The sequence below is a fragment of the Budorcas taxicolor genome, chromosome 17 (genome assembly GCF_023091745.1).
Source record: "Budorcas taxicolor isolate Tak-1 chromosome 17, Takin1.1, whole genome shotgun sequence".
In the NCBI taxonomy this organism is placed as follows: domain Eukaryota; kingdom Metazoa; phylum Chordata; class Mammalia; order Artiodactyla; family Bovidae; genus Budorcas; species Budorcas taxicolor.
Window position 1 is genome coordinate 53,571,574 of NC_068926.1, and position 26,721 is coordinate 53,598,294.

Sequence of the window (26,721 nt, forward strand, 5' to 3'; positions counted from 1 at the left end):
CGGCTGCCGGCCGCGGCCTCTCCCTCCCCGAGCCGCGCTTACATCCCCGCCGGGCGCCGGCCTCCCTGCGCCGCCAGCCAGTACATGGTGTCCCCCGCGGGAGCCGAGGCCGGAGCGGCCGGACGGGGGGCCGGGAGGGGGGAGCGCCGCCGCCGCCGCGGCTGCCGGGCCCGGAGCTGCTGCCGCCGCCGCCGCTGCTGCTGCTGCTGCTGCTGCTGCCCGGGAGGCGGCTGGCGGCGGAGGCTCGGCTCCCAGTAGCCGCACATCCCACAATACACCGCTAAGGAGCCCGACCCGAGCGCTCACCCTCCTCCTCTTCCTCCTCCTCCTCCTCTTCCTCCTCCCCTCTCCTTCCTCGCCGCTTCCCCAGGCACTCTCCCGGCGGCGGCAGCTGCGCCGCCAAAGCCCCGGGCCCCAGCGGCCCCCCACCCCTCACTCGCGCGCTCCCACACTGCCTCCCCCCTCCCCAGGGGAAGGCCTTTTAATTTATTTATTCTGCTGGGACTTAGGTTGGGGGCTTGGCGGCGGGGGAGGGGGGGTCTCCCCGGGCTCTACCTCCCGCGGCTGGGGCTACACTCCGAGCCGCGGCCGCCGCGGCTTGCGCCTCGGGCCTCCAAAACTGTTTCCAAACTGCCAAGACCGGAGGTGGGCGCGTGGGGGCCCAAGGGAAAGGGCTGGTTTTGGGGTGTGTGTATGATTGTGTGTTTGGACGCCTGGAGCCGTGAGGGGCGGCAAGGCGGCCCCCAGACGAGTTGCAATCGAGGTATCTCGGCTACGGCTTCCTCTTCTGCCCCGCGACCCCCTCCCCCCGGAGCTGAGCTGGGGAGGGGAAACCAGGATTTTAACCAAATTAGCATTTACATTCCTGGGAGGAAGCAGCCCTGGCCTGGACCTGGGTGATAGAAGCTTCTTTCTGTTTTTATTTTTGGAGAGGAGTGCCCTTGTAATTGTCGTGAACACATGCTTCTCCCTCCGCACCCCCCTCCTTTCCTCCAGCCACCGGCGGAGGAACGATTCCCCCTTTTTTGCATTTATCTTTCCTTCCCCTTTCTTTATTAAAGGTCCGGGAGTGGCGGCGGCCAATCAGCGCGCGGCTTCCATTTTGTGAGTTCAACTCCGAGGCTCTCGGGCTTCGCGAGGACGCGTTTGCAGCCCCCTCTGCCTCTCCTGTCTGGCGGCCGAGGAGAGGGAGCCGCCTCGCTGGGGTTTCGTGGTAGTGTATTTCATATTGGGGCTCTTTTCGGGGTTTGTAATTTGGCCGTGGGTAGGTAATTGGCTGGAGCAGGGCGGCCGGGCGCGGCAGCCAATCAGCGCACGGCTTCTATAGGGCTTGAGTTATTAGACGCTGATCTCAAAACATCCTTCATCAGACACCAAGGAGAGGCCAACAGATGAGGGGAGCCATTTTTCTGCAATGGAATTAAATGGCCAAGTGGGTTTTTCCTTTGTTGCAAATGGGGAATGTTTTTCCTTTGACTCCACCATCCCGTTCAGGACGCCTCAGTGTTGTGTTTAACATTTGTCAACAAGCTAAAGGACTCAAAATTGGAAGAATGAAGAAGACTTTAAAAAGATCTGGATTTTTCCTTATGACTTGGAATCCATCTTTGTCTTGTATAACTAGGTCATAGCACACCATTAATGTCAGAAGTTAACAATTTTGAATTCCAAAAAACCTAAGTAAATGACATATTTAATTTTTTTCCTCTTTTTTTTTTCTTGGGTGGGTGGGGGGAGCTTGGAGCTGTCTTAATCTGTATTCTCTTAACTGAACAATAAATTTTTATATATATAGTTTCCTCTATTAAACACTTAAAACTGGCCATCTTATTAACTCCTTCTGCTCTCTTTTTAACAAGGTAATGTTTTAAATGTATAGTTTTAGGTTTAGCGAAATGGCAGCAACAAAAAACTGTAAGCAGTCGTTACTCTTAAGTTTTTAAAAACCTTTTACATTGTAAGTACCCAATCCATTCTGTCCTTACGCAGTGCAGTTTTCATGTTAATGTTGCTGAGATGTCCTTAATTTTCTGAACCTTCATCTGCATGTATGTCTTTGTCGCTCTTGTCTAGCATAAGCCAGTTAAAATGCTTTTAGACGATTTTGCTTTTATAAAGCTAGGTTTTAGAGTTAAACTTTTGAAAATGTTTACAGCAATAAATGCTAGTTAGCTTTCTTCCCCATAACAGGTACACTTTCTTTGAAAATCGATCTATTTGAAGAAAAACAGACTGTTTTTCTCGTCTTTGTTGGGGAAGGGGGGTTGTGAGGGAAAGGAAGACTTCTTTGTGTCAAGAGACTAAAGCCGTCACAGGAAACTAGATTAAAACTGGAAAACAAGTCCTAGCTGGTTCGAGCCAAACACCATCGTTAACTCGGGGGTAGTTTCTATGGTAGTTGGGATGGCCGGTGCGTCTTTTGCCTTTTGTTTGATTTGACTGTGTATTTTCGCCTTTTGTCTCTTAATGACGGTCACACCATTGCTATATCCAGAGCAGTAAACAGTCCTCAGCGAAGCCGCCTTTTGCCAACCCAACCCTGGAAAGTTTGCAGAAGTGGAAGGAGCAGAAAATGCCATGAGAGTGTAACTTTAAAAAGGTAACAACAACAAAAAAGACACTACCATTACCCCAAATATTTCCAACTAAACAATCTCCCTAAAAGATTTTTTTTTTCCCCACAATAACACCTCCAAAACCTCCTCCCAGCTTGATCTTCCAGACTCCATGGCACCGGGCTGAGCGGTAAGTAAAAAAAAAAAAAAAGTGTCTTTGCCCCTTCGAGGAAATGTTTTTTAGAGAAGGCCAAGCGTTGCAAATGTTTAGGAGCTGAGGGGAGGAGGTTTCTGGAGCTTCACGTTTGGCAGCTGGATCGGGGAGGGTTGGGGGCACGAGGAGGGCTCTTCAGACCCTTTGCCTCTTTTGCCCAGGAGGCAAGAGGAAGGCCTCCCCAGCGATTTGGGGCATCCATGGAGCCGCCTGCGCTAGTTCCCCTCGCTTTTCTAGGTTTGAGCCTTGATAGGGAGAAGAAATTGAAGTGCTTTGAGAAGGGGGTCACAAAAGCTGAGGAAGCCTCTCTTTCCGGGCCTGAGGCCTCTTTTCCTTTTGATGGTGGGGGTCTCGCCCTCCGAAGCCGGCTTTTCGGGGCTCCTGGGCGCGCCTGCGCTTCCTAAGCAAAAAAGGACAAAAGGCCGGCGTCCATGTTGGCACCATGACGCAGCATCTCTCCCGCTTTGCAGCCCGAGCGCTGCCTGTGCTCCCGTCCGCGCTCGCTCCTCCCTCGCAAACACTAGTTTTATTTTCAGGTTCAGAGCAGAGCCGCCGGCTGGGCTGGGGCCGAGGCCGGGGCCGGAGCCAGGGCCGGGCTGCGCGGTGGCTAATGGCGGCCGCTCTCTTCCTTCCTCCTTCCCCGGTTGTCGTTTGGAGCCCGGAGCAGGCGGCAGTCCGTCGGCCGGGCCGAGCCCTGAGAGTCTGCGGGGCACAGTGCCCCAGGTCGGGGATTGGTCTCCGAGGCCGTTTTGGGGACCGCCGGCCTTGAGGGGCATCGCGCGCTGAGGCTCCCGCGCTCGCATCCGCGGGGCGAGGCGGCCGGACGGGCGCCATTTCGCGCGCGCCGCCCGCGGCTCGGGCGGTGGCGGCCGCCGCGCGCCAGGCGGGAGGAGGGAAGGAGGCGGCGGAGCCGGAGCGGGGGGAAAGGGGAGGGGAGGCCGCCGCCCGCGTTCCAGGCCGCCGCCTGGGGGTATGCCCCCGGCCCGGGGAAGCTTAGACGTAGAGAGCGGGCTCCGCAGCCTCCCTAAACCCCGCGCCCTACTCAGGAGCCCCCGCGGGCACGAGGCCTCGCTCCCGGGCGGGGCCTTTCTTCTTTCCTCCCGTCCGGGAGCCAGTAGCAAAGGGCCACGGGGCCGCTCGAGGCCGCCCCCTGACCCCGAAGGGCTGCTCTGGAGGCTGCGGCGTTTTTTTCCCCCCGCGGCCCTGCTCTGACCCCAGGCCCTCCCTGCTGCCCACTCGAGCCTCGGCGCCCACGTTTGGCCCCCTAACCGCCCTTTTTGATAGCCGAGCCCGAGGGGCGGGTGAGCCCCCTTTTGTCCCCTGCTTTGGGCGTGAGGCCTTCACGCAGGCCCCCGATGTCCCGAGGTGGCCATGAAGGCAGTGCTGGCCACCGGCGCTGGGGAGGGTAGGGTGAGGGGCTGGGGCCTGGGAAAGCCGAGCGGGCCTTCCCCGGGATCCCCCGAGGCGGAGGGCTGTGGGGTAAACCCTCGCACCTCCGGCCATTCCTGGGGGAGGGGATGCAGACTGGGCGGGCCTTTGGAAATGCAGATGAGTCGCCTCCTGCAGCTCCGCGCTCCGGCTGAACCTTCGTGACTCATCGGTCCCCCGCCCCCCATCCATTTTAGAGTGAGGGCCGCCTTGGCAGCTGGGAAGGGGGTTCGGCATTTGTAAGGCTCTTCTTCCCTCTAGGAGATCCTGTCCGGTTTGTGGCCATCGACGCCCTAAAAATAACCCTCCCATTTTTCTCTTTAGGCTCGTGACCGGAGAAGGGGCCCGGTACCCCCAGAGTGGACCGCCCTCCTTTGGACAGCAGAAGCAGGTCTAGTCTGACTCTGCCAGTCCTCACATTAAGGTAGGTGTGAGCCCTTTCCCAGCCTGCGAGGGCGATTTGGGGGGCTTTGGCCTGGCGCCCAGGGAGGGCGGGCACCCCAAACCCGCTAGTCTGGTTCTGCGGCCCCTCCCCCACACAGATGTGTGGGACTGTGTGAAATCGGCTGCCTGCTGGGCCTGCTTGGTCCATCCATTCCCGCCTGTCAGCTTCTGTTGTCAGGAGTTTGGGGCGTGCAATTCTCTGCCGTATTTAGCAGCATAGGAGAGGCTGCACTTAGGAGAGTATTTCCCAGTCGTGTGTTTTGTGGTGGGGGAGGGCCCTGGATGCCTCTTCTGAAAGGCACGGACGGCTGCCAGGAAACCGGACCCAGCGCTGGCCCTCCCTTCCGGCCCGCATAGGGGGTGTGTGGGGTGATTGTATGAAATTGGCCTCTTCCTTTCTAATGTCTGGCTGCTAGGGAGGTGAAGAACAGAAGGACCTGAGATCTGAGCCAGTTTTCTTTAAGAAAGAGGTTTCTTGACTCGTCTCCTTCCAGGAAATTCCCACGATTCCATCTCACCCAGCCCCCTCCCCCTCAAAGTCCTTTCTAGAATTGAACAAACCCGAATTTGAAACCTGGCTAGCCGTTTTACCTGCTGTGACCTTGCGTAAGCAGCGCAGTGTCTCAGCCCGTTTCCCCATCCGAACAAATGGGTCAGTGATTGTCAAAGTGTGCATCCGATCACAAGGGTGGCTCGTTGAAATACTCCGAGGCCCCATCCTTGAGTTTCTGATTCAGTCGGTGGGGCCTGAGAACTCGCATTTCTAATAAATTTCCCAGGTGATGCTCATGGCTGCCTAGTGGAGACACATTTTGAGAACCTTTGTGCCGAGTAACACCTTGGGGTGTTGAAAGAACCTGAACTTGTGCACTTGAAGCCCCGAGCACATTTCTTGTTGCAGAGTCATGGGCTTCGTAGTAATGGCAACTCTCATTTTCCTAACACACAATGATTGAGAGGGCTCTCCTGTCCTCTTGATCTCCAGGAAGCTCCACAGCTGGAGATAGTGTGGCCCTTGATCTCTGACCCCTCCCCCATGTGAGCTCTAGTTTGTGATTACTTTGATGAACCATTTGGGTCCCTGCTGATTGCACAGCCTCCCCCCTTTTGGGTTCAGGCTTCCCAGTCTGATCGGCTCTGTTCACTTTTATCCCATCCCTCAGTGTGGGGGGCTGAATTGAGGATTGAGGGAGCCTTAGGGCCTGACCCAGAAATTTTCCTGGGGCAGTGTTGGTGCTTCACCAAGGGAAGCTGTGGGTCAGGCAGCTGTGGGCTTGACTCTCCAGGGTGCTGGTGACCTTGGGCGAGTCTCCTGTGTAAAGTGATGATAATGAAGCCTGCTGTAAAGGGTGGAGGGCAGATCAAGTGCGATTAAGGGATGCCGGCCTCACGTTCTGGCTTCACTATAGTTGGCCTTCATTCCTAGGTGGCTGGGCTATCTGTAGGCTCCTCCCCCACTAGCCCACCCCATAGCATGTGGCCAAGTCTCTGGGCAAAGGGGAAGACTGACTCTCTGCCGGCTGAGGGCCAGCACTGTTTTTCCTCCAGTGTGTGAGTTGGGGTGGTGGCCCTTCCTCAAGTCCACAGGCTGTTCCATAATGGGTCCTGATTTAGCGGTCCCCCCCTGCAACTGGGAGAGTAGAAGTGACTCACTCAAGGTCAGGAGGCCACCACGGGCAGTCAGAATGAGGTTCCAGGTGTCTTGACTTCCAGCCCAGCGCCTGTGTCCGTGGCACCCCCTCGCCCCAGCTGTCTGGGTTATTTTGGTCTCTTGCCCGTGCCAGCTGTCTGCTGGCATCAGTGCCCGGGAGCCGGTAAAGCTGTCTGGTTGAAAGTAGCCAGCGTGGTACTCGTAGTTCCTTCTGGCTGCCGAGTCTTGACCGCATGAGGGTCTTATCCCAGATAAGGTGGATTTGGTCCATCCTGTCCTTTGCTCAGGTGAACGGGGTGCAGCTGCCTACACTGGGCACTAGACTCCCTTTCCCCTACCCAGAGTGAGCACTTTGTAAAAGCTGGTGAGGCTCAGATTATTAATATCCTATACTGTGAGACTCTTCCCGAGTTCCACATTTGTCCCAGTCCTAAGGTTTAGATTCTGCTCTGCCACTGATGTGTTCGTTCAACTCCCTTCGATCCTTAGGTGACGTTTCTGCCACCTGAGGGTGTCCTCCATCCTTTCTGATCGAGTCCTTGGGGCTCCACAGAGCAGGGGTCTTTACCTCCCGTGGACACTGGATGGTTAAATAATTGAAATCTTTCCCTCACAGCAGCAGCCTGAAGGGCTACAGCCAGTTCCAGTTCCTCCACACCCGCCCTTGGACCAATTAGGGAACAATGAGGCGCTCCCCTGGGGTCGGGGTGTGATTCTTGGAAAGGGAGGGGTGTCCGGAAGACCTGGAAGGATTGTACCCCCTTCTCGCTTCTTTTTCCTTTTTTCTCCCTCTTGAATTTCTTTGTCCGCATGCTGGTTTCACCTCCTAGGTGAAAGGAGGGGCGAGGCAGCCTATCGGTCCTCAGACGGAGGTTCCTGCGCACGAGGGTGGCCCCGCCCACCGGTCACCCAGCGAGCTCGGGGCGGGGCGTTCCTGGCGCCCAGCCGGTGGAGCCTGCCTGGAGAGGGCCACGCCAGCGGAAGGGCGGCTGGGAGGTGGCCGGACCTGCCTTTCTACTGGACGCCAGGGCCCCGCCCCTTCCGGCCCGTCGGCCAACAGGCGCGGCGTGGAGTACGACCTTTCGGACCCTCTATGTGGAAACTCGGAGTCTGCCTGGACTGTGGAGGGCGCCCGGCCATCTCAGAGGCCGCCTGGGTCCAGTGCTGTCTTGTCCCCTTTTGCCCAGTGACCTCGACAAGATCCCGCCCCTCCAGGACTAGTGGTCTCCCTTTGTGAACCAGGAGGGGGAAGTTGGATAACCTCTTGAGCTGTTTCTGAGTCTGGCTTTATGAAGGCTGCTTTTTTACTCTGGCAGTCACTCCCTCAACCCTGTTACCAAATGTCGAGCCTGGAGGAGAGCCCTAGCACAGGAAGAGACAGCTTTGATCCCCCAGGCCACCCTGGGCCACCTCCCATCTCTGGGACCTGAGGATGGCTCCATTAACTTCCGTCCCACACGGGGTGGATGACCCCTCAGGTGTGCAGTGGCCTCCGACAGTGTTCCCGAGGCACTAGGGAAGTGGAAGCCATAGCGTTGCTGTTCACTTCCCTGTCCTGATCTGTGCTGGCCAGACCTTGACCTCATAAGACAGAAGTGTATCTGGCCCTACTTCTCTCCTGGGGTCAGTTGGCCTCACTAGACACCCAGGGCTTCCCAGGTGGCTCAGACGGTAAAGAATCTGCCTGCAATGCAGGAGACCCGGGTACAGTCTTTGGGTTGGAAAGATCTTCTGGAGTAGGGAATGGCTACCCACTCCAGTATTCTTGCCTGGAGAATCCCATGGATAAAGGAGCCTAGCAGGCTACAGTCCATAGGATTACAAAGAGTTAGACATGGCTGAACGACTTAACACTGGGAGAGCCCCTAGGCCTAAGTGTGAACACAAGTCGTTTACCTGCCAACTCTAGGTTTCTGTGTCCCAACAGTTCTGTGGCAAGAACCAAGTTAAAGAACTTTTTTCTTCTCCCAAATCTCTCCAGGAATTCCTGGTGAAGAGAAGAATGGCCTGGGTCCTCAGATTGTCTTGCAGGTAAGGGAGTAGGGCTCCGTGGGCCTGTGGGCGTTTGCAGTGCCTCAGCTGGCCTGCCCTGGCCCAGTGCCTCTGAGGAAGCTCTGAGCAGCTGGCCTGGCCACTGGGTATTTTTAGCTACAAAGCCAGCCCCTGCACCACCACTGGAGCCAGGTCCAAATCAAACACGCTCCCTGCAGGGTGGGGTTGGGGCTCCGCCAACCTCTTGGCCAGGCAGGGTGGGTGGGCAGGCTGGGGCCAGTGTCAGCTGTCTTGCCTGGGCCCAGGCCAGGCTGGGAAGACCCACTTTCCCTCCTCTTGGCTCTGAGTTATGTCATTTGCTGTAAGTTGAAATTCATTTCATAGAAAAGGTAGAAACTCAGGTCTGAGGACTTTGAGGAAAGTCAAGTGGACTCCCCCTCCAAGCTGGAGCAGTTACCACAGTTTGCTCAGAGTAGGATGACCCTTCTAAGTAAATTCTCCCAATGACCCTCCCAGATGAGGCAGTCTTACTCTCCCAGTCACTCCCTGAGCTTCAGGATCCCTGATACAAGGTCAAGCCTGCAGTTGGCTCAGAGGTAAGTGGTCCTCCCCTCTCAAAACCGTCTTCCATCCTGCCTCTCCCTGAGGGATGCTCTTCCCCTCTTCTCCTGCCAGCACCAGGCTGCCCCTGTGCAGAGATGGCCCCCGCCATGGCCTCACCAGCCAATCACAGCTCCTCCTCAGTCACCGGAGAGAGCTTTGGCTTGGCTCTTCTGTTCAGAGCCTGTGTCTGACTCCTGTCTTGAGCCTGGCAGCCAGGCCTCCATGGTCTATGCCTTGGTTTCCTTGACAGCCATACCTTGCCTCTCTCACGCCCCAGCCATTGCCAAACTTGATGGGGCTTTCCAGCCGCCATGCATTTACTCAAGCTGGGTGCCCATCCTACTTCCATTGGCCCTTCCTGCCAGCACTGCCAAGCTTAGTTCATGTACTAACTACCCAGCTCTTTGTGAATCCCACAGGGGCTCTGGTCTAAATAGTTCACATCTTGCAGACTCCTTTAGACTGCTTCCCCCAAGACTGAGTTCCTCAAAAGCAGGAACACAGTTGCCTCTCAATAAACTTGTACTGCAAAAAATGAATGAATTGCTGTAAATTTTTCTAGGGGTTCTTGAGGGCTCTCTTAACAGCCTGGAGCTGGGCTTCTCTCTTCCTCAGGGCTGTGCTCTGTGAAAGCTTCCAGGGGCAGTCTCTGCTGCCATCTGGTGGTCAGATTATGCCTTGTAGCCGCTGAAAACGTTGACCTGGCATTTATGGAACTGCCAGGCTGGCAACTTCCTCTGGAAATAAACTTTACCTGATCCTTGCTGGGTGCTTGAAAATGGGGAGCCTTCGGAGTGGGGGCAAGAAGATCCTGAGTCCTGCCAGCCCTTCTCTGAGGAAATTATCAGAGATCCTATCCTAGCTGGGAAAGACCCTGCTTTCTCACCTAACCATGCCCTGGTGCCTGTCTGGTACACACCTGCTCCTCGGGATCCCTCTGCAACTCCGGACCACTGGCCTAATTTGTGCAAAGCACAGCCCAAAGTGCAAGGAGGGATGGGGGCAGGGTGGTTTCAGCCAGCCTCCCTGATAGTACTCATCCAGAGTAAATGCTCAGCAAATAGCCATTGTGGTCATGGGGTGGGAGGGTTAGGGAGACAGCTTGAGAAGGATAGGTATTTCTGCTGTCTGGAGAAAACAAATTGTCTTGGTGGAGGTGGGGGTAGTCAGTCTGAAGTGGACCAAAGGGGGCCCAGCTGATCGCAACTACATCTACCCTGGCCTTCCCTGTCCCCTCCTTGACGGAGTCTTTCTCTGCTCACGCCTCTGGGCCTTGCTAGAAAGAGGCTCCCGCCCGCGTGGTTTGGGGCCACGCGGACATTGTTCTGGGTCTGTTCACCTGTTCCCAAAGCCGCCGCGCCGATGCCATCGCCCGGCAGAGGGCGCCAGACCTCCACCTTTGGGAGGTGGGGTGATAGGTAAGCAGGACTGCTATTCCCCAGCCCGCACACAGACTCCCAGACGGCCCGATCGATCAGGTGGGCCGACTTGACCCTCATGCTAGGATCTTGGGCACCACCGATGCTACCTTCTGGGGGAAATTGCAGTCAGAGCGGACTTCCCCAAGGCCATATAATTGGGGCGAGGCGCAGGTGGGGGCTTTTTCCTAGCGATTGAGACCAAGGCTCCTCAAACCGGCGTGTTGGGGACATCCTGCCAATCAAAAGGATGCGATCCAATGGGGAGGTCAGATCGGCCAATCAAAGGGTCTCTGCCCGAAGACAGCCTGCCAATCAAGGATGCCGGGCGGGAAGAGGCGGAAAAGATCAGATCTTGCCGGTGAGGGGCGCACAGTGATGCGCAGGGGAGATGGGAGCTGCCATTGCCGCCGAGCTCTCCATTTCTCAGTTGCCTCAGTTTCCCTGGGAATGAGACAAGTCAGTCCGGTTGGCTGCCTGGCGGAGGAGGTGCCGAGGGCGGGGCTTCTCTTAGCCCCGCCCCTGGGTCAGTTCCCACCCCGCCTCCGATCGCTCAACCCCAGCGCTCTACCCGGCGAGCGGCTGCCAGTGCTGCCGGCTCTTGGCTATGGACGCTGCTGGGGCCCCGGCCCCGGCCGCAACCGCCGCCCCGGGCTCCGGCCGGAAGGAGCTGAAGATTGTGATCGTAGGCGACGGCGGCTGCGGCAAGACTTCGCTGCTCATGGTGTACAGCCAGGGCTCTTTCCCCGAGGTGAGGCTCGCCGGGGGGCTGCAGGCAGGTAGCCTGGGGGCGGGATTGGGGGAAGGACTTGGGACCACGAGGGGCGACGGGCGGACCTCAGCCTGCGCCCCGAGCCCGGACCCCAGGTCCCTGGCATCCTGATCACGAAGAGGCTGCCGTCACCCAGGGGCGCCCCCTCGGGAATTCCAGAGCCCAGCAGAGTAGGGGTGTGGGGCTGAGCCAGATGGGCTGAAGATGGAAGGTAGGGGTGGGGGTCCAGCTGGAACCTGGGCACCCGCTGCACCCCTTAAAAACCGACATGACCCCTTCTCCGACAGCACTACGCCCCATCCGTGTTCGAGAAGTACACAGCCAGCGTGACCGTGGGCAGCAAGGAGGTGACCCTGAACCTCTACGACACCGCCGGTGAGTGCGTCTGGGCGGCGAGGGTCCTAGGGTCCGCCTGCAGGGTTTCCCCCTGAGGGGAATCCCCCAGCCGGGCCATCCCGCCCGCCTTCCTGCCTCTCCGGACCCCGACATCCCGTCACTCCTCGAGAGGAGCTGGCTGGGAACCCATTCACCACCGCCTGGCTGGGTGGTGCTGGAGGCCGGACAGAGTCACCCCATCTGTAAAAGGAGGGTGTTTGGAAGAGGTGAGCTTCTGCGCTGCCCTTCTAGTGCTGATGTTCTGAGGGCTCACAGCGTCCTTCCTCTCCTGTGGTTCTAGAAAACCGTGGGTTTTGTTTCTGTTTACCAAGGTTCCAGGATGTCGTGTGTTACATGCTGTGGTCTCTTAAGATTCCGTGGGCTGCTGATCTGAGTCCCCTGCTGCTAAGGATTCGTAGGCTGCATTTCTGGGTCCTATTTTGTAGAATACTCTGGGCTTCAGATCAGAGCCTGTCACGCCAGGGTTCTGTGGCTGACAGTCCTGACACCCTAGGGCCCTGTAGCTATAAATTCCGAGTCCCCTGTTTCTAGGATTCCATGGACTGTGGGGCCTGGCTCTGGAATTCTGTGGTCTGTCATTCTGAGCCTGTGGTTCTCGGACTCTGTGGCTACACTTCTGTTTCTTCTTGGCGCTGAAGAAGGAGCAGAGCTCTAGGGGATGTAGGTCCAAAATAAGGTTCTTTCTGCCACCTGCAGCTCCCAAGGCAAGTGTATTGGTACAGATCCCCTCACAGTCTTCAGCGTCCCTATTGTTGGGGGATGGTGGGAGGAGCACAGCCAATGGAAAGATTCCAGTAACACTGCTGCTGCTGGTACCCTCGAGGAGCTTACCTCATGCCCTGACTCCCCTCTGGGCTGAATCAACATTGGGGAGCAAAGGTTAGGATCCCCAGTTGGGGCCTCACCCAGCCTCTGTGACGGTTTAATGACTTGTGTGGAACCATGTCATCAGGTGCCCTGTTAGCCAAGCCTTGTCTGTATAAAGTGAAGTCTTCCAACTGCCCTTGGATGAGACCTAAATCCCCCGCCCCACTGTGCACCTCTCCATAAGGCAACCAGTAGCATCTGTCGTTCCACCCTGGAAAGTTTCGGGAAAGGGGCTCTCCCAGACCCAGGTCCTTCTGTATTCCTGACTTTGTGGGTGTGTCCCCCCTTGAGTGGCCCCTAAGGAACCTCTCTTGTTGGATGAACACCGTGTAGGGCCGCCCCCAGAACAGGGCCAGCCCCTTGAACTGGCAAAGCCAAAGGTGGCTGAGTAATTCCCAAAGGCGTGGCCCCAAGAGCAGTGGTGTGTCTGGGGCACTTTCAGTTTCACAGGGACCCAGGTAGGGGGAGGTTCATTAACTCCGCTCTGGGTGGAGGGCTAGTGGGGCAGGGAGGGTCAGAGCAAGGAATGAACCAGCTCCTCCTTCCTCTCCCCTCAGGCCTTCTCCACTTAGATCCCTGGGGCTCACTGTTCACCACAGCCTCCCCCAGCAGACCCAGTGCTGGGACCACTTCTGGTCTTTCTCGCTTAACCTGGAAGAAGATGCTCAAAGACTTATCAGAGTACATTGTCATGAAGAGGTTCTGGCAAGCTTCTGCTTGGTGTAAGGCAGGGTTTTTACTAAGAGCTCGTGCCGGAGGGGTGGGGAGAGCGTCTTCTCAATCGTCAGAAGCAGTGACCACCCAGGGCAGTGATGACCTGCCCACAGCTTCCTGCTGTATGCTCTGGAGTCCGACCTGGGCTTTGATGCCAGCTCTCATGGCTGTATGTCCCTGGGGACACCTGAGCCTCAGTTTCCTCTTCTGTGTGTGCGTGCGTGCTCAGTTGTGTCTGACTCTTTGCGACCCCATGGTCTGTAGCCCACCAGGCTCCTCTATTCATGGGATTTCCCAGGTAAGAATACTGGAGTGGGTTGCCATACCCTTCTCCAGGGGATCTTCTTAACACAGGATCGAACATGTCTTTGCGTCTTCTGCATTGGCAGGTGAATCTTTACCACTGCACCACCTGGGAAGCCCCTTCCTCCTCTGTAAACAGGGCTAAAATAGCTGTGAGGATGATGACAAAGTCATGTGATGTACAGTGCTTAGCACAGGGTCTGCCTCTTCCAAAGAGCTCACTGAGTGTTATTGGGAGTTTTTTATCCTCCTGCCATTCAGGCCCAGGCCTGACCCCAAGCCTGTTCTTTTGAACCAGTGGCCTGCAGAGCTCTGTGCCAGCCCCGACCCATGCTTTCCCAGCAGGACTGTTCCAGGCAGCAGAAAAGCAGACCTGGGCCTTTGAACCTCTCATTAGTATTCTGGGGAAGTAGGCTGGCCTTACAATCAGTGGGACAGCTCAGGAGAGAGATTCTGGTGGGGAGTGATGTGGCTACTCCCTCAAGAGTGTCCTGCTGTGTCTTGGAAAGCCCTTTTATCTAGAGGAGCATGAAAGAAAGGCTGGGTCATTCCTCTTCCACATGCCAGTGCCCAGCACAGCACTTGTCCCAGAGCAAGGTTTGTGGAATGAATAAGTGAAGAAGAATCCTGGGTGCATAGAGATCTCTGGAGAAGGTCCTTTGTGATAAAGATGGTGAGATTGGTCTCTGCCTTTGGGGTCGACAGATATCAGGAGAAAGTGGCAGAAAAGACGGCCAGGTGACCAACTAGAGGAAGATAGAGACTGAGAGGGTGAAGGGAGTGGCCAAGGTGGAGATGAGTCCTGTAAAGGTTGTTGTAGAAGGTTCTAGAACCTGACGGGCCAGACCCCAAGGTGAGGGGTGGAGGACAGGAGAAAGCATCTTTCCAACCAATCAGTGGTACCCAGAGCTGTGGGATGGGGTGGCCCCTGGGAGGCAAAATTTCTCCATACCCAGGACCCTGCCCACAGGGGTCTGTGTGGGAGGACAGTCTGGTTGCTTGTCTCTATCCGGCGGAAGCAGTTACAGACACCACTGTAGAGAGGTAGTGAGGGGGACAGAGCTCTCAGTGCTCAGAGGTGAAGGGGGCGGGAGCTGTAAGCACCCATTACTTTAGCTGCTCATCTGCCGCCTCAGAGGCCGGAAACTGTGGTGAAGTCTGAAGTTTCCTGGGCAGAGAGAGGGGAGATGTGGGGCGAGGTGGGATGTTAAGACACCAGCCAGAGACAGTTATCTGGGCTTTGGGGTGGGGCCCGGGGGTGGGGCAGGGTGGAGTTGCCCTGGGAGGTGGGGAGCTGCAGGCCCCTTCCCAACCTGAGACAGGAACGGTAGGACAAGTGGGGGGCAAAGCAAGTTGCTAAGACAGGAATCACAGACCACTCGGGTGTCTCAGAGCCAGGAGCCCCAGAGGCGGGGGAGCTGACCCTGCAGATCTGTCAGAGCAGCGTGGTCTGAGTTCCAGGCCCGGGCCACCCGAGCACCAGCCGCTCCTTTCTCCGAGGGAGGAAACACAGATGGGGAGGCCCCAGCAGCGCTAATACAGAAGTGAGTTCCTCTTCTGGCAGCTTCCGCTTCTCACACTGCCTGCACCCCTACCCTGACCAACACCCTGGCCAGAGCTGGGAATTATTTGCCCAGTCGGTATCCTCTGGCACATTTGGGGACTGCTGTGGCTCCAAGGACACCCTCTCAATGCAGCACCAGACCTTAGAGACCATGCCCCCCGACACAATACCTGCCACGGCTGAGCTTCCCACAAAGGAAATGCCCTGCCTGAGGCAAGAGTTTCGCCTCACTTCCTCTGCCCCACAGCACGCCAGCTTCAGGAAGATAGGCAGCTTCAAGGGGCACCGTGGCCCAGAAAACCTTTTCTTGCCAGAAGCAAATGCATCCTTTTGCACATAACTCGGGGCCTTTTGTTTGTTTCTCAAATTTATATAGCTGTGCTGGGTCTTAGTTGTAGCGTGAGAACTCTTAGCTGTGGTATGTGGGATCCAGTTCCCTGACCAGGGATCAAACCCAGGGCCCCTGCCTTGGGAGCCCAGAGTCTTAGCTACTGGACCACCAGGGAAGGCCTTTGGGGGCTTTTTTTAACCACGAAAGCCCATCTGCAGAGGCCAGAGTGGAACCCCGTTCATCTCTTCTGGACAGATGACTTGCCCCTTTAAGCCTGTGAATCACTGTGGGTAAATGGGAAAGGTCATTGTATCACCTGTGGCTGGGAGGCCCCCTAGAGTTTGTGGGTCCAACGATCTGGGGTTAGAATCCTCTACCCAGGCCTCTGTCCCTTGTGAGTTTCTGTTTCAATAGTAACCACACCTTTGGCCAGCATTGCTCAGCCTACAAGTCCTTTACTTCCAAGATCAAGGACAGGGTTATCACCCCCTTTTCCAGATAAGGAAACTGAGGCCCAGGCAGGGAAGGTGCCAAGACCATGGAACATCAGTCACGTGGAACATGATGGATATTGGTTCCCCTGACTCATAGGGGAGTGGTGTCCAGGACACTCCACTCCCAAAGAAACAACGTCAGCAGCACCTGCAAGTCTATCCTCTGCAGTCCTGGTCCCTGCATACTGACCCCTGGGGAAGCTGAGCCAGACACGGTCAAGCCAAGAAGGCAACCCAGAGGAGGTACTAGGATCTGGGCTGGCTACCCATCCTCTCCCAGAGTTCCTCCCTTGTTGGCAGCCTTTTCCTCACCTGGTCAGGGCTGCGGCTTGTAGAATAAGGACAGCTTCCTATCCTCTGGAGTGCCCTGAGAGAAAAGCAACCCAGTAGCCCTCCCTATGGTCCTCTATCCTTTACGAACCTTCCTTTTGGCTGTGTGATGTTGGGCAAGTCACTTCACCTCTCTCTGCTTCAGTTTCTGCATTTGTAAATTGAGGGTAACAATAGCCAGTAGTGGGAATTCCCTGTGGGTCCATTGGTTGGGACTCCGAGCTTTCACTTGCCATAGCCCTGAGTTCCATTCCTGGTTGGGGGACCAAGATCCCACAAAGCCATGTGATGAGACCAAAAAAGAAAAAAGAAAAAAAAAAACCCCAAACCCGATAGCCGGTAGTGAGGAATCATAGTGAAGATTGATGAGTCTATGCATACAAAAGGCTTTGAATGGGGCCTGGCATGTGATGAGTGAGCACTGCCGATAAATACTGTTGACACTAACCATTTTCATTATTATTATCACAGGCCCACCTACTCCTCACATGTCCATTTCACAGATGAGAAAACTGAGGTCCAGAGGTGAATTCCCAATTGAAAGGCTTCCTGGGAGGATTGGAGTTTTTAGAGTGGCTGGGCTGGCAGCTGACCTTGGAACTGGGGACTGAGTTTGTGCTTCAGCTCACAGGAAACCTGTCTATGACCTTGAAATCACCCCCAGCCACATGGGCTCCTAACAGGAAGAATTTGGCCCACCCAGCTTCCCTCCTGGGGTGACTGCTTAAATTAACACAGGTGGGACTTCCCTGACGGTTTAGTGATTAAGAATCCATCCTTCCACTGAAGCGGGATGGGGTGAGGGGGGCACAAGTTTGATCCCTGGTCGGGGAACTAAGATCCTGCAAGCTGAGCAATGCAGCCAAAAAAAAAAATTAACGCAGGTGATAGAAATGAAATGCCCTTGCAACAGAAATGATCATTACACTTTATTCACCCGCTCATTTGTTCTTTCATCCCCCAAATGTTTACTGAGCTTGTGTGTGTACCCATTGATGTAACAGTGACGTGTACAGAGATGGCTGGCATCTCAGGGTCTTATGTACTCATAGGGAACACTTCCCCCCTCAAAAAAAAAAAAATGATGTTGGGTAGTGATGTCCTTTCTAGGAAGAAAATTAAAGCCATAGTTGGTCATGGGACAGATGGCAAAGGACGCTCTTATTTCAAAGCAGTCTGGAAAGTTCTCTAGGAAGAGGTGACATCTCTGCAGAAGCCTGAAGGAAAGGAGGGAGTGAGCCATGCTGTCACCTGGGAAGAGCGTTCTAGAAGAGGGAACAGCAAGGGAGGGGCCCTCGCCAGGAGCAGGCTTGGTCTGACTTCCTCTTTCTACCAGCCTGACTTCGGCCCCCATCGAGCCTGCTGCAGTCAGCTCAGGCCCCAGGTTGCTCAGCCCAGGGGCACCTTCTCACCTCCCTGGTCCCTGCTGCATCTGACAAGAGTTGAACGACTTCGAGACAGCCCACCAGCCAGTAGTGGCTGGACACCTACCCGGTGCCAGGAATGATGTTTAGGGACAGACATGGTCCCTGCCCTCTGGGTGCCTACAGTCTGCCAGGGGACAGGCAGTAAACGAATAAACATGTGAGTACAGACTGTGGCCAGACAGGGTGGGGACGGACTTGGCGTGGTGAGGGAGGGCCTCTCTGAGGAGTCAGCCGGGCAAGGTGGGGAAGACGTCGGCACAGACATCGGCACACAGTAGTCCCGTCTCATAACTGCTTGTCTTCTGCCGTGTTTCTAAGGGGAATCAGAGTGTGTATTAGGCTTCGAACCGGTTTGTGCGTACTACCGAGCAGAAGAGAGCACTGCTGTGTATGAGCAGAAGGAATGCTGGCCTTGGAACTGAATGAACCTGGAGTCAGGCCTGGCTCTGATTCGGTGACCTCCGGGGTGGTGGTGGGGGGGGTCACTTCTTGGCTCATGTTTCTTTATATGCAAATAGGAGGATTCGGGAGTTCCCTGATTAGCACATCAGATGTTTGTTGTAAAGATTTCTTAAAAAAAATTTTTTTTTTATTTTTAAATTTAATTAATTTTCTGGCTGCGCTGGGTCTTCATCGCTGGCACAGACTTTCTCTAGGTGTGGCGAGCAGGGGCTCCTCGTTAGTTGGGGTGTGCAGGCTTCTTGTGGCTTGTTGTGGAGCACAGGTTCTAGGTGCTCTGGCTCAGTAGGTGTGGCACACCGGCTTAGTCGCCCCGAGGCATGTGGAATCTCCCTGGACCAGGGGTTGAACCTGTGTCCCCTGCATTGGCAGGCAGATTCTTAACCACTGGACCACCAGGGAAGTCCATGGTGTAAAGATTTCTTAATCATTGAGAGGCAGAGGCCCTGTAAGAAGTATGTGAGGGGACGTCCTCAGTGGCCTAGTGGTTAGGATTCTGGGCTTTCACTGCCATGACCCAGATTCAATTTCTGGTCTGGGAACTGAGATTCCACAAGCCATGGGTTGTGGACAAAAAAAAAAAACCAAAAACCTGTAATGCATAACGTGGCATTATCAATAAGTAGAGGTACAGAGATGATTATCTTGATAAAGGAAATAACTATGGATGGTGAGTGAATGTTTAAAATGTTTGGAAGCAAATGATGGGGAAATGAGGAAAAAGGATTCCAGGTGTGACATGAGAGCTTGATGAGTTCAAGAAACAGCAAGATTGGACCGAAGTGAATGGGGGTTAGGGGCACAGGTGGGAGGAGGGTGAAGCCAAGGTTGGTAGGCTTGGAAGTCATGTCAATAACCGGGAGAGTCTTAGATTTTCCACGAAGACCAATAAGGAGCCATTGAAGGTGTTTCAGATGAGGGGAGGGGCATGATTTTACTTTTGTTACCATCCATTCAGGGGCTTCCCAAGTGGCGCGGTGGTAAAGAATGCATCTGCCAGTGCAGAAGGTGGGAAGAGACCTGGGTTCGATCCCTGGGTTGAGAAGATCCCCTGGAATAGGAAATGGCAACCCACTCCAGTATCCTTGCCTGGAAAATTCCATGGACAGAGGAATCTGGCAGGCTACAGTCCATGAGGTCGAAGAGTCAGACACGACTGAGCGATTTAGTGCGCGCATACACACAGACACACACACCCCCCCACCCCCTCCATTCAGCCACCGGGTGGAGAGTGGGTTGAGGAGGAGGCACAGGAGGAGGCGATGCAGGAGGCTGTTGACGGCTTGGATGAGTTAATCACTTGAAATGTAGCCAGTGCTACATTTGGAGAACCTGAATTTTTAATGTTAAAGTAGCCAGGTGGGGCTGGTGGCTACCCTATCGGACAGTGCAGGTCTAGAAAGATGTTCACAGAGGTCAGGAGAGGGGATAGTTTGGGGATGTGTGTGGAAAGGGGAGGAGATTGGCTAGAGCAGCATGTTGGCCCGTTTTCCACCATCTTACAAGGATTTCTCCTGCTTTCTGGCGATGAGGGCAGGAGGGCCCGAGTCTGCCAGGCGCAGACTATCCCTAATCCCTTCTCTGGTGTTGAGGGGACGTGGGCTGAAGGACAGCCTAGACAGTCCTCCCAGACCAGCCATCGTTAGAGCTGGGTTCTCGGCCACTGCACACTGTCAGGGGTCCCCGGGTTGATGGGGAGCCAGTGGGAAAGATGGCAGCTGTGCCATCACCAGCAGGACATGGCCTGTCTGTGCTCTCCGGAGAGGCCACTTGTCCTGAGAGGCCTTGGGCAGGCAGGGGTCAGAGGGCAGGCTGGTGTCACCCTGGTACCCCCAGGCTAAAGGACAGGGTGGGGATTCCTGGGCTGGGTGTTCCGTGCTCCCTGGAAGGAAGTCACTGCCTGAGTCTTTCTGCAGAGGTGGCCGGGGGTTGCCCCTGGGCCTGAAAGACTCTCACTTCTCACTCTGGGAGTTTTTAAAAATTCCTGAGCCAGGGAGGGAGATTCAAGAGGGAGGGGACATATGTATACCTATGGCTGGTTCATGTTGATGTTTGGCAGAAACCAACACAGTTCTGTAAAGCTATTATCCTTCAATTAAAAACAAAAACAGAAACAAAAAAAAAAACTACTGAGCCATGGGGACCACATGCAGTGTGTAATCCCAGGCCTGCTTCTGAAACAGAAAAAAATTCTGCAGGACGTTATTGGTGAAATCCGAACACAGTTAGTGGATTGGGTTAGAAGAATACAGTCTCAGTGTTGGTTTTTGAGTTTCATACTTGTACTGAGGTAAGTGAGAAGACGTCCTTGTTCTTAGAAAAACCACACGGGAAATCTCTAGGAGTTTGGGGTGGGGGTGGGGAGAAGCAGCAGCCAGCCAAAGGTCTGCAATTACTTCTCACGTGGTTTAAACTGTTTATATACAGATAAAGCAAGTGGACAAAACGTGAGGCCCCAGTGAATAAAGGAGTAAGGGAATTCTTTGCACTCTTGCAATTTTTCTGTAAGCTTGAAACTGTCAATAAATTACTAAATGAGGTCTTTTTTTGAAAAAAACCAAGCCCACTGTTGCCCAAGCCCAAGCTTGGGTCCTGATTCACTTGGTGCTGGGAGGGGCTGATGTATCAGAAGCCATCAGTTCCCCTGGTGAGTCATGTGGTGCAGGGTTGACAACCAGTGCTGGGTGGGCCCGGGCAGGCAAATGCCCGTCACCTCCCGCAGTCTCCCCACCCTCCTATTAGCATGGGCCAGAATGGCAACAGGAGTATAACCAGAGGCCATGCCCCTCTCAGCTTGCAGGGGGCAAGGACACCCTCCACGGTTAACTGCAGTGTTCTGGGCCCACCCAACCCCACTGGTCTGAAACCTTGGGAGGGGAAGGGTTCGGTTTCTTCAGAGTCTGAGCCTTAAACCTGAGCATCAGGGATGAAGACAGAAGTGAGGGGTGGTGATCATTACCGACATGAGTGCTAACTATTTCCCAGCACTGACCCTTCAGCCAGGCCCATCTCGGAGCACCACAAGAGCACCGCACGGCTTTTATTTTTGACTGTGTTTTTGTTGCTGCACGGGCTTTTTTTCTAGCCGGGGCAACTCTTTGTTCCAGCGCGTGGCCTTCTCACTGTGGTGGCTTCTGTCGTTGGGGAGCACAGGTCTAGGCCATGTGGGCTTTAGTAGTTGCAGCTCCCAAGCCCTAGAGCACAGGCTCAATAGTTGCGGTGCACGGGCTCAGTTGCTCTGAGGCATGTGGGATCTTCCCAGATCAGGTATCAAACCTGGGTCTCCTGCATTAGCAGGCAGATTCTTTACCACTGAGCCACCAGGGAAGCCCCTGCTTTTATCTCGTGTAATCTTCCCTAAGGTCCAGGACTGTGGGCTGTCTCCTCTGTTTTACAGTTGAAGAAATCGAGGCCGAGACAGAGTCAATTGCCCAGGAGACCCCAACCCCTACCCCATCTCAGCCCAGGCAGGGGACTCGGGTGGAGAAGTAAGGGGCACCTCCCTGACCCCCACCTGCTGTGTGGTTTCAGGGCAGGAAGATTACGACCGGCTTCGGCCCCTGTCCTACCAGAACACCCATCTCGTGCTCATCTGCTATGACGTCATGAACCCCACTAGCTACGACAACGTTCTCATCAAGGTGAGGCCCCGTCTCCCAGCCCCACCTGCCTCTAGAAGTGGGGCCAGATGGGGCCCTAGCCCTGATGCCTGCCCTCCCCTTCCACAGTGGTTCCCTGAGGTCACACATTTCTGTCGTGGGATCCCCATGGTGCTCATTGGCTGCAAGACAGACCTGAGGAAGGACAAGGAGCAGCTGCGCAAGCTCCGGGCAGCCCAGCTGGAGCCCATCACCTACACACAGGTGACCAGGGGCCCTCCCCCACCCCCCATGAGGAGCCTGAGTCCGCGTGCACAGCCATAGCCGAAAGCCTCCCAGGCCTTTGGCCTCTGCATCTGGTGTGCCTTAGTGACCTTTCGGAAGCTGAAGGCAGCAAGATTCTAAAAATCATATACCCAAGTGGTGCTAGTGGTAAAGAACCTGCCTGCCTGTGCAGGAGACGTAAGAGATTCAGATGTTCAATCCCTGGGTAGGGAAGATCCCCTGGAGAAGGAAATGGCAACCCACTCCAGGATTCTTGCCTGGAGAATCCCATAGACAGAGCCTGGCAGGCTACAGTCCATGGATTTGCAGAGTAGGACACGACTGAAGTGACTTAGCGTGCACACGTGTATTTGCCATCCCAGCAGCTTGTGGGCTCTTAGTTCCCCAACCAGGGATTGGACCTGGGGTCACAGCAGTGAAAGCACTGAGTTCTAACCACTGGACCACCAGGGAATTCCCTAAGAATAATAATTTTTAGATATTAATATTAATAGACCACTTATCTGAGCACATTACTTACCTCATTTAATCCTTATTACCTTGAGGCAGGCACTGTTACTGCACGCCCACCCCCCCTTTTAGAGAGTAGAGATTGAGACTCAGAGAGGTTAAGTAGCTTGCCCAGGGTCACACAGCTAACCTGAATTGGAGCCAAGATCCCACCCTAGTTACTCTGGCCCCAGAGCCTGAGCCTTTGACCACCATCTTGTCCCATCGCCGAGAGGCCTGGAGGGGCAGGCCTGTGTTGGAAGGCAGGGCTCCTTTCAGGAACGTGACCAAACCCTGCAGCCTTCTGGGTGAGGCGTGGCAGAAGAAAAGGAACACAAAGGAAAACGAAAAAAGTTTAATCAAAAGGAATAGGCATTAATAAATTTGTGTTAGAAGTATTTTTCTTTCTACTCTAATAGCCAGCTCAGTTGCTTAAATTGTGCTTCTGAGATGAGAGGGGAGAGAGGCATGTAGGAAGCCCTTATGTCTTGAGGCCTTCAACGCTTCTCACAGGCCTGGCAGACACAACAGACCACCCCAGTTCCTGGCTGAAGTCAGCTCGTCTCTGCCTGAGTTTGGGGAGAGTGTGGGGTGGAGGCCAAGATGGAGTTCCCAGTAGCTACAGCCTGTGGGCCACACCAAACCAGCCCTTATGGCCCATCTGCACACCCTGGGGAGGACCGTGGCCCCAGGAAGCCCCCAAATTCGTGAGTGGGGTCGCACAGGAGACACCCGAGGCCCCGGGTCTAATCCCAGCCCCTCCCCCGACCAGGGCCAAAGCGCCTGCGAGCAGATCCGGGCCGCCCTCTACCTGGAATGTTCTGCCAAGTTTCGGGAGAATGTGGAGGACGTCTTCCGGGAGGCCGCCAAGGTTGCCCTCAGCGCTCTGAAAAAGGCACAGCGGCAGAAACAACACCGGCTTTGCTTGCTGCTCTGACAGCTCCCAGCAGGGCATGCAGCCCTCATAACAGAACTGACAGGGCCCAGGCCCCCAGGCCCAAGCTGCTACCCGAACCCCACCCCTGCCCCAGCTCTCGAAGGGCACTTGGCGTCAGGCACCTCCAGGACCTAGTGTCTGGAGCCTGTGGCCAGGCTCTTGGAACATTCTGGAACTCTCTCCTTTCCCAGCTGGAGCTCTGACCACACACTCCCCTCCAGCCTGTGTGGTCATAGTGGTGAGGGTGGGGGTGCGGCCCTCGGTTCCTCTGTATCCTGGAACCAGCACTTGTCCCCGGCACTCAGGGCCCTTGTCACAACCAGCCCCCAGCTGTGTGTTCCCCGTCGGCACACCTGACAGGTCCTCCAAGCCCATGCCTGAAACGAGAAACAATGTCTGGTACGTGGATAAAGGTGGACTTGGCAGCCTTCCACAGGGCCCCCAAGCCTGCTCTCCCAAGTCACCCACCTCCCTGGGCCCCCGAAATAGGCATGGTCACAACCTCCAGCTTCTTGCTTTCTCCGCCCAGGAACTCGGGCACCACGGTGGGCCTGGGGCCTATCAGAAGAACATAGGCCTCAGCCTTGGACATGGGGGCCTTCCCTCCTCCACCTCATACAAAGGACTTCAGTCTCAGCCTTCAGCTTGGCCACCATCTTTCCAGAGCTGGATGCACAGGGGGCAGAGAGGAACCTCTCTCTAAAAGCAAGAAGTATTCCCTGGACCATCTATTTGATCCCTGCTCAGCGTCTGTGACCCTACCCTGGCCACAACTTGCCAGAAACCCGAGATGAAAAGTAACAGCGGCTCTTGAGTGATCTTGGGCAATTCAGGTCTCTACAGATTTCTTTTCCCCGCAGAAGGATGGCACTGGCTCCCTTCTGTCCCAAACAGCGCCCCCTGCTGCCGAGGTGTGGAGACCACACACCAAGGCCATCCTGGCCTCCTGGGAGACTTCCGGATTAACCCCCAGCACAGCTTCGCTGAACCTCCCGAAAGGTCTGGGGTCTGGGTCGGGTCGGTGCCCCAGAGATTGTGAGCTGGTGGTTCCTGAATAAGCCGGGGAATCAGCTTTACCTAATATGAGATCATGGCGTTGGGTGGTTCCTGCCCTCCCTCATATCTTCTGCCTATACCCCCTGCCTTGCCTAGTGCTCCGGCCTCCACTGGGCCTGAGAAAGAGACTTATAAAACCTACCCTACCCTACCTAGGTTCCCCAAGACCCTGCCATGCCTAGGGGGAGTCAACAGAGCATTCAGTTCAGAGCTTCGTGGACAAAGAAAGGATGGTCTAGGACAGAGGAGGTCCACAAACTACAGTCTATGCGCCAAATCTGGCCACTGCCTATTTTTGTAAATAAACTTTTATTGAAACACAGCCACTCCCATTCATTTATCCATTGGCTGCCTTTGCCCTCCAACGGCAGACTCGTGTGACACAGACCATCTGGCCCTCAAAGCCTAAAATATTTGCCATCTGGCTCTTTACAGAAGAAGTTTGCCAAGTCCTAGTCTGGGGCAAACCCAAGTTCCTAAAGGGCCAGATGGGAGACCCAAATGAGTGAAGTAGGGTAGGGATGAAAGGAAGTGGTGGGGCAAACTAGAAAGCAAGCCCCCACCCTAGACAAGGCAGCTCAGCCCAGCCAAATGCTGCTCTATGGGAATGTTTCTAGGTCTTTCCATCTCTCTAAGGAAAGTAGAAATCTGGATTTTTCATGTAGGATCTTACTGGAGGGAGGGGAAATACCATATTTTGAAAACTTAAACTCCTTCGAGGGCCAGAGCATGACTACAGACACCATCTGTGAATTCTGGCCAACATATTTCTAGGTAAGTTGTTAAGGGCGGCTGAAGCCCATACGAGAAGACGCAGAAAATGCAACCAAAACTTTTGGCTTCTTCACAGATAGAAAACCTAACATGAGGTGACCAGCAGACCTGCCATGACCTCCAGAGGATGACCTCCACAAAGCGAGCCTGCTCAGACTCGCCCCTCCTCCCCACCACATTCCAGAACCTCTGAGGTGAAGGGGGGAGGCCTGAAGCACAGGTGACCTCCATGCTGGCTTAAGTCCCAACCAGGGCTGAGAATCTTGTCCCCACTCCCTGAGTTACTGCATGAATTTGGGAAGGTGGGCTGAGGAGTGGGGGTCAGGAAGCACCCCTCCCACAAGAGTGAACCCAAACTGTGGGGGGTGGGGTGGGAGGGAAACATGCCCTCAAACCAACCAAACAGTGCAGGGGTGCCCTCTGGTGGTGACCCTCAGAAAACTCCCCTGCCTCAGGCCAAGCCCTGGCAGGCAGCAAGCGAGGAGACTCAGGAAGCGCGAGGAGACTCAGGAAGCACGAGGAGGAGGAGGCACGGACGGACAGTGGTTCTCTGAGAGCTGAAACACCCCGGAGGCCTCCGGGGGCTTACAGCAGAAGCAGCGCCTGAGGAGGGAGGCTCCGCAGGACACCGAGAGGCTTCCTTCCACCCACCTGGGACTCCGTAACTAGCAGATCAGCGGAAACCCAGCCCCAGCGAGGCACATCCGAAGCCCAAACCTGACGGGCTCAGTGACAGGAAGGGGAACAGAGGGGGTCCCTGAGGCTTAGTTCCCCCCGCCCCCTCCCAGGAAGACTGACCCAGTCTCAAGAGAGCAGCGGGGGAAGGAGGGCAGCAGATTCTAGGGAAGGGGGCAGGCAATATTAAATATGTCATAAATAGAAGGCTGGGGCCGGCTAATACTGCGCCGACAGGCTGGGGTCACGTTCCTCTTGTCCAGCCGGGGACCGGGCCTTGGCCCTGCTCCCAGTGAAGCACTGGCCCCTGAGGTCACCGCTGCCAGTGGTCACTGGCGCTGTTGGGGAGGGAGCAAGGACGCCGCCTGGGATCCCCTGCAGTCTCAAAGTCCAGGGTCTCGAGGGGCGCTAGCCCCGTGGCTCACGGCTTCTTGGCCTTGCTTCTGTTCTGCTGGAGTTTGGTGTGCACGACTTTGAGTGTGGTCAGGAAGTTGCCGAGGAAGAGGACAAGGAACGTCAGTGCCAACACGAACACCTGGGGGGGGGGTGTATAGGAGGGGGCGCCCCAGGGTGGGGGAGGCGGGCAGAGAACAGAAGGGAGAGAAGGCAAAGGCCCGCTCAGGTCAGCTCTCCTTGTTGAAATGATGCTCCCCCCACACCCCACACACACAACCAGTGCCCCCTGGGACCTCAGAACCACTAAGGACAAGTTCCCTGAGAACTTCAAGGATTGCCAGCAGAAGGCAGGGATCTGAGCCACCTGGGTGAGAGGTGTGAGTCCTCTGGGTCAGGCAGTGTCCTAGGGGGTTCCCCCTTTGCCTCCTATCCCCAGCGCCCTCCTTGGTGTTTCTCAGACCTCTGAGGGGCTCCCAGGGGCCCTCAGATTTCCTGCCCCAGTCTCCTAGGCCCCCAGAGCAGTGAGCTCTCTACTGCAGATCCCCACA

At 55.5% G+C, this 26,721-nt stretch overlaps 2 protein-coding genes across 6 annotated transcripts in view; one reads left to right on the plus strand and one right to left on the minus strand.

Moving 5' to 3' along the window:
* Nucleotides 1-1,331: 1,331 nt before the first annotated feature.
* Nucleotides 1,332-24,605, plus strand: RHOF (ras homolog family member F, filopodia associated). 2 transcript variants are annotated; one of them, XM_052654642.1, is made up of 6 exons: nt 3,739-8,323; nt 10,869-11,056; nt 11,365-11,452; nt 21,494-21,603; nt 21,691-21,825; nt 23,108-24,605. In XM_052654642.1, exons 2-6 carry the CDS (start codon nt 10,913-10,915, stop codon nt 23,270-23,272), a joined length of 642 nt encoding a protein of 213 aa, XP_052510602.1. In that variant the 5' UTR covers nt 3,739-8,323; nt 10,869-10,912; the 3' UTR covers nt 23,273-24,605. The 2 variants fall into 2 exon arrangements, 1 of the variants encoding a protein (XP_052510602.1); XR_008200810.1 differs by lacking the exons at nt 10,869-11,056; nt 11,365-11,452; nt 21,494-21,603; nt 21,691-21,825; nt 23,108-24,605 and adding exons at nt 1,332-1,680; nt 2,495-2,599; nt 8,801-9,407 and having other exon boundaries at nt 4,522-8,323.
* Nucleotides 22,677-26,721, minus strand: part of TMEM120B (transmembrane protein 120B) — a 44,062-nt gene continuing 40,017 nt past the window's right edge. The window contains exons 12-13 of one of the 4 annotated variants that reach the window (XR_008200809.1): nt 23,775-26,312; nt 22,677-23,649 (exon numbers count right to left, since the gene is read on the minus strand). Coding sequence is in view for 1 of the 4 variants with exons in the window: in XM_052654641.1 (XP_052510601.1) it covers nt 26,199-26,312 (114 nt within the window). In the remaining 3 variants the exon portion in view is untranslated. Of the gene's footprint in view, nt 26,313-26,721 lie in introns of all 4 variants that reach the window. The other 3 variants (XR_008200808.1, XR_008200807.1, XM_052654641.1) reach the window with 3 other exon arrangements.

Excerpts from the sequence above, each read along its gene's own strand:
- RHOF (XM_052654642.1), top strand. The coding sequence starts at position 10,913 with ATGGACGCTGCTGGGGCCCCGGCCCCGGCCGCAACCGCCGCCCCGGGC. Across the intron at positions 11,453-21,493 it reads GAACCTCTACGACACCGCCG|GGCAGGAAGATTACGACCGG; the intron begins GTGAGTGCGTCT and ends GTGTGGTTTCAG. Across the intron at positions 21,826-23,107 it reads AGCCCATCACCTACACACAG|GGCCAAAGCGCCTGCGAGCA; the intron begins GTGACCAGGGGC and ends TCCCCCGACCAG.